The 6,248-nt window shown below is 59.5% G+C and overlaps 1 protein-coding gene across 1 annotated transcript; it reads right to left on the bottom strand.

The window, feature by feature from the left end:
* Window positions 1-2,441: 2,441 nt before the first annotated feature.
* Window positions 2,442-5,957, bottom strand: OPTC (opticin). The gene is made up of 6 exons (XM_027816554.2): window positions 5,186-5,957; window positions 4,595-4,730; window positions 3,461-3,619; window positions 3,155-3,357; window positions 2,909-3,004; window positions 2,442-2,806 (listed from the first exon to the last, which is right to left on the bottom strand). The coding sequence occupies exons 1-6, from the start codon at window positions 5,666-5,668 to the stop codon at window positions 2,636-2,638; spliced, it is 1,248 nt and encodes a 415-aa protein (XP_027672355.2). The 5' UTR covers window positions 5,669-5,957; the 3' UTR covers window positions 2,442-2,635.
* Between the last annotated feature and the right edge of the window lie 291 nt (window positions 5,958-6,248).

Here is a 6,248-nt window from a genome sequence, read left to right as displayed (position 1 = left end):
GCACATGGATCTCAACAGGGATGCGCAGTCCCTTACACGCACGGGACAGGCTGTGCGAGCCGATAAAGCCTCCGCCACAGAAATGGCTTACAGTGCAGGCAGGTCCCCGAGGGCAGGCAGTGACCCTGGCCCTCAGCAGCAGCGTGAGCAGAGGCATCAGCTGGGTAGAGCTGCAGACATCAGGGGATGGAGAGGAGCCAGCACTCCCAGCTACCCAGCCACAGCCTAAGGGACACGGGGCAGCAAGGGTGACAGAGGCGGGGGCCAGGTCTCAGGTACGCCACCAAGCCAGGCTGAACTGGGACAGGATCGTCCTGCTGGCAGGTGGGCTCAGGAGAGCCCCTCTAACCCTGCTGCCATCTCCTGCCCCTGGGAAGGCTCTGTGCCTCCACACTGCTCCGTGACAGGCTCCATCCAGCCCCTCTGGGACGCTCAGGGAGATGCCTGTCCCCACGGAGGGGATGAGGCACGTCAGCAGGGTGGGAAAGGGCCGTAGGGCCAGCAGCGAAGAGGGTTGCTGCACCCTGCACCCTACTGCAAAGACAAGCATTCCCCCCCCGCCACCAGCAGCACCAAGGACACGAGAGCATAGTTAATATCAACACCAGCAGAACAGTGGGGCTGAGCCCCCAGCAGCCCCCTCCCAAAGACAGCCCCAGCCTGGCCCCCTCCAGGGCTTTGGGGAACAGGACGTGCTGCCCCAGCCGCCCCCTCCTCCCCGTGGGTCTGAGAGCCAGGCAAGACAAGGCAGCACTGCTGAATCCCCACTCTCCCCCAGCAAAGCCCCCCCTCATCACTCTTCGAAAAGTTGGGGCTCTGCAAAGCCAGCAGCCCCATCTCCCCCGGAGGCATCCCTCCACCTACCTCACTCTCATCCCCAAGGAGCAAACCCTTCTCCCCTCTGCAGCTCCTTTTAATCCTTCCTTGGCCAACACCCAGCACCTGGGCTATTGCCCAGCTGCCTGGGCATGCCCGTGAGAGGACCAAGCCACCCCAGAAGGGAGGTAAACAGCAGCGAGGGAGTTTGTGGTCCAAAGTTAAGGTCAGGCGTTTCCAAACACTCTGCCTTGCCATCTAGTGGGACGAATGCGAAGGACCGGGGCTCGCTGTTGGGAAAAGTTGGCCAACACCATCCCGCTGGAGCCAAGCCTGGTTTGCAGCAATACTTCATCCCACGGGAGCAGATGAGATCACCAGGGATAAAGGATGGTGTGAGGATGTCGGAAGGATGGATAGGGAAGGAGGAGAGCTATGTGGATAGACAGGGGATAGATAGATGGATACAGCTGTTTCAAGGATGACATGACAACAGTAGTGATAAATCCTGTCATTTTAGATCTAGCCTGAATGGAAAGGCTGGAATAGCTCCAAATTCCCATTTACCAAGGGCCCTGGCTTTTGGATCAATATAATCTATGTCTGAGTCGGGCTTTGCATGGAAAAGGAAGGCAAGGGGAGAGAGGCGGTGCACACACGTGCTCTGTGCCACCGGCACGCTTGTGCCCGTGCTATGCCAACGAGGCAGGCTCGCAAGCATGAGCGCCCAGCGGCGCTTGCAGTGTGCCTGCGGATGGGAAGCTGGATCTTCTTGCAAGGTTTTCTCCAGCCGCCTCAGTTTGCCTCCCTGGGCCTGGAGGATGTGGGCTGAGCTCAGTGGTTTCAGTTCAGGATTTTGGATTCTCCAGGGATGTGTCATCCCTCTCACGGTATGCGTGTTTGTTACATGTGTATAAAAATAAAAGACGATGAATACATTATATTTAAAATATCTCACCACTGGGCAGCTCTTTTTGGGTGTTGAAAGCTGGGATGAGACAAGATATTTTAACTCCCTCCAAGTGACTCTCCCCTGCTGGACCTGGGGCCCTTTGGCTCGGAGGCTCCGCTGGTGCCCCAGGCTTTCCCTGCAGCTGAAGCAGACCCAAACCCAGGGACACCCTCCCTCTGGGCACAGCTCGTGCTAGAGACCACCCCCCCACAGGGCTAGGACAGCACCCAGTCCCAGAGCAGGGTCACGGGACTGCAGTGGGTCTGAGGTGGGGCGGTGGAGGACTCCAGTTGCCCTGTGCTGTCGTTTCCTATTGCATCCCCTTTTGGAGCACACAGGGACAGCCCAGCTGTGGCCATAGCTCCACAGACCCACCTGAAGGACCTGGGGACTGCCTGATCAGGTAGGTCAAACCTGATGTGGCCAAAGCATCACCTCTCTGGAGCAATGCAGCTCACAATCTCCTGGAAATTCTGAAAGCAAACACAGAGGGGTGCTCCCAAGGCCCCAGGAGGGAACTGGGGAAGAAGTGGGACACAAGGAAGCCCCCATCTTTGCGAACAGCATCATTCACAGTGCAGCTTCTGGGCTGGGGCTGGGTGAGGACTTTCTGCTGCTCTCGCTGTTTAGAACGTGACACTGAATGCATTTTTGAAGTCTTCATTTTATTAGAGCTGCCCATCCCCTGCGCTGGTTGCCCCAGAGCTGAGTTCACCCTACATGGAAGCTCAGCTCACACCAGGGTTAAATGCATCTGCTTTAATCCCATATTTTCCATGGGGCAGCAGGGTCCCAGGGGGTCTGGGGTAGGGGAATGGTGGGTCCAGGAACACTCGCCCTCGTTTCCCAGCGCTGGGGCCGTGGGGCTCAGAAGAAGCGGCCTGTGGGCAGGCGAGGCAGGCAGAAATAGGCGTTGGGGAAGAGGCTGAGGTTGATGGGGTTGCCATCAAGGCGGATGTCCTCCAGCGCCCTGCGGATCTGGCTGTGGTCTCGGCTGTCGCAGAACGTGTCCTCGTGCATGGTCTGGATGTTATTGTTCTGGCCAGGGAGGCAAAGGGCAAAATCAGATTCAAAGGGATGGGGAGGAGGAGGAGATGGTGAGCTCTGCTAGACACAGGTACAGACCCGGGCTTGTCTCACCTGGAGGTGCAGGGAGCGCAGGCTCTCGGGCAGGGGTGCCGGGATATAGTCCAGCTGGTTATCGGACAGATGGAGAAACTGCAGCTGCTTCAGGTCCTGCGGGAAGAGGGGAGAGGTGAACCTCCCTGCTCCCAGCCCTGCTCCGGCCCTCTGCACCGTCCCTGCTACCCCTTGGCACAGCAGGTCTGGGTTAAAGCCAGCCTGGATTCAGCCACCAGGCTGGTAGCCCCAGCACCCAGCACGCACCTGGAAAGCTTCAGGCCGGAGGCCAGTGCTGGGGATCCTGTTGAGACGGGCATCCAGCCGGACGATGCTGTGGGGCAGGTCAGGCAGCGCCGTCAGCCTGTTCTCGGGCAGGATGAGCTCCTGCAGGCTGGGCAGCCGGCGGAAGGCATCCACGTCCGCCCAGGAGATGAAATTGCTGGTCAGGTCTATTCGCTTCAGCTTCTCTGGTGGGAGAGGAGGGAGGAGATGAACAGGGACCCACGCAGAACTACTTAGTGCCCGCCATGCCCCATTGCGGAGCCTGACCCTTCCCTTGCCTGGACGTACTCAGCCCTGTGAAATCGCTGGCCCGGATCGTGCCGATGCGGTTGAAGCGGGCATAGAGGTAGGTGGTGTCTGGCGGCAGCGGTGGGATGTGCTCCAGGTCAGCATCGTCGCAATAAACAGAGATGCCAATACACAGGCAGAGCAGGCAGCTGGGCAAGCCTGGGGGTGTACAGGCAACCCTTGGCATGGCATGGCATGGCATGGCATGGCATGGCACAGCTCCCCGGCCCCCCCCCAGTACCCCAGTGTGCAGGGAGATGGGAGGATGTGCCCACCCCTGCCCACGCTGTGGGTACATGAAATCTTTAGCATCCAGAGCTGCCACGGCCCCAGCACCTTCATCAGTGAAACAGCCCAGGCCACCTCATCAGGGGAAGCGCCAGAAACTCCCAGCCAAGGGAGCTGCTAATAAATGAAGCTCCTCAGGGCCAAATACCTCCTGTGGGAGAGGGCGAGATGTAAGGTTGCCAAACACAGCAGTGTTACACCCAGAGCTCACTTGGCCCCCTTAGTTTTTCCACAGAAGGAAACAGAGCAAAGGATAACAGTTTTGCATCGAGGAAAACATCTGTCTCGGCTGGGTGAGGGTCCTGGCAAGCTGGCCAGGGGTGGCAGGAGGGGTAAAGCCATGTGTCCCCCTCCACGTGCTCCCTCTCCTCTCCCCCAGCGCCCGCGAGACACAGCATCCATTAGTGGGGGAGTTCAAAGCAGCAAGGCAACAATTTCCCTTTGCCTCCCACTTAATTTGTCCCAGTCCAGAGTGACAGAAAATGAATAAAGATATTTATCCCTCGCTACAGGATTTTAATTGTCACTAATCTAATTGCTACTCTGTCCGACTGTCACAATGCCTCTGCTCATTAAAGTGTTGCTGCTTTGCTGGAGCTCTTGTTTCCCAGAAATGTCTCGCTGCAGCCCTTCTGCCTGCTGTGTGATAATACGCACCCCCAATACCCCATCTCCTCGCTGCCCAGGCAGAGCAAATAACTGCTGCTGTCTGCTGGTGGCAAAAGGATTTGCTTCCTTTTCTCCAAAGCATCAGCCCTGCCACCCCTTGGGACACGGGGCTGCATCCCATGGGAACCAAACCCCGCTGACTGCACCTCTGCGCTGCACCCAGGGGTCCACACTCACCCTGCGCGGGGATGGGTGCTGGGTGGATGGGGCTGGCAATGGTTGGAGGTTTCAGCTCCGGGGTTTCAGCCGTGGCACCCAGATTTGGGAGAGCTGCGGGGTCCTTGGGGCGAGGAGCCAGGGTGCCGACCTCAATCTGCAAACACAGCGTGGGCCTGAGGTCTGGGGTGGCCAAGCATGTCCTCCCAGTCCCCTCCAGAGTGGGCAGCACTGGTCAAGGGGCCAAGGGCAGTTGGGTAGGTCTTATTGAAAAGCCAGCTCCTCCTTGGAGAGCTCTCCTAGCTCAGCATTTCAGAAATCCGCCTGCCTGTTTGCCCAGAGGGATGCAAGAAGCCTCATATCCTGGCTTCCTGCAGTGATGCTCTGGCCAGGAGCTGGCAGGGGACAAGGAAGCTGGCGGAGGTCAGGGTCGGGTAAAGCTTTTCCCACCACCAGCAAGAGTGGTGGAGGAGCCACCAGGGCTTGTAGGCTTGTGCCAGAGGCTGGTTCTCCAGCTGTGCCCCATCCATCCCTTGGACCGAGCCCCTTTCTCAGGACGCACCCAAGGAAGACCTGCCCCGTGTGCCGGCTGCTCTCCTGCATCCCCCTCACCTTCGGAGCAAGGTCACCGTAGTCATAGAGCTCCTCATAGTTACTCAGGTCAAGGATCTCACCATAGTTGTCCAACGTCAGGTCATAGTTGTCCAGGTCCAGGTTTTCGTAGAGTGCAAGATCAGCTCTTGGCTTCTCTGCCTTCCTCCTTTCCTCCTTGGCTGGGACAGCCCAGGCTCCCCCCAGACACAGGCTGGTGATGGCCAGCCAGGCCAGGGTCTTCATCCTGCACCCAGCCGGGGTCACTACTCTGAGGGCAGCACTGGGGACCACAGTCCCGAGGCGCACAGGGCTCTGACAGGGCCAGCAGCGCAGGTCAGGATGGGGCCAGGTGCCCTGAAATGGTTGCAAAGTATTGAAAGCAGAGAGGGATGGGACGGCAGGACTGGCACGCTGGCTGTGGCCAGCCCCGCTCTGCAGCTGTGGTGGGGACTGTGGCCACCGTGGGGGACAAACAGCCTCCACCCCCAGCCCGAGGAGCATTATGCCGTCCCTTTTCTTTTCAACACATTTCACGCTCGGCTGGACGGCTGTGCAGGAGAGGCCCCGCGGCCATGCCGGGCTGCCCTTGCTTCCCGGCCTTCCCAGCCCCAAGGAGGCAGTGAGGGGGTCGGGAGGTGGTGGGAGGCTCAAGGTGACGGGTGAAGCTGGTCACTGGCCCAAATAAACCCATCAGCCAAGCAGAAATGACCCCAGGAGCCCTGGCACTCTGCTGCTCTCCCCTTCGGTCTTCCTCACTCCTACACCCACGTTTAGAGCCCAGGATGCTGTTTCTCAGCCTGCAGCATCCTGATCCAGCTGGTGCTGAGGGCACCAGAAGCCACAGGGACCCTGTGACCCAGCCCTGAGCACAGGGGCTGCCTGCACGGGGACACCCCTGGATCTTCAGCCCAGGCAGGGTGCATGTGGCAGCCCCGCACCCAAACCCGCCGGGGTCCATTCCCGAAGGGAGCTCACTCCCACCTGCAGCTGGCCCCGTGCATGGGTCCCCAGCACCCACCATGCACCCTCGGCTGCAGCATCGCCCACCCATCGGGCTGCACGCCCACGCGTGCACCCACGG

This window comes from Falco cherrug, chromosome 16 (assembly GCF_023634085.1).
Source record: "Falco cherrug isolate bFalChe1 chromosome 16, bFalChe1.pri, whole genome shotgun sequence".
Taxonomy (NCBI): domain Eukaryota; kingdom Metazoa; phylum Chordata; class Aves; order Falconiformes; family Falconidae; genus Falco; species Falco cherrug.
Note: the sequence above shows the minus strand (reverse complement) of the source record. Positions and strands in the feature narration are given on the sequence as shown.

Coding starts and splice junctions, on each gene's coding strand:
- OPTC (XM_027816554.2), bottom strand. CDS start 5,668: ATGCTCCTCGGGCTGGGGGTGGAGGCTGTTTGTCCCCCACGGTGGCCA. Junction 4,731..5,185: donor ACGGTGACCTTGCTCCGAAG/GTGAGGGGGATG, acceptor CTGTGTTTGCAG/ATTGAGGTCGGCACCCTGGC. Junction 3,005..3,154: donor TCCGGCCTGAAGCTTTCCAG/GTGCGTGCTGGG, acceptor CTCTTCCCGCAG/GACCTGAAGCAGCTGCAGTT.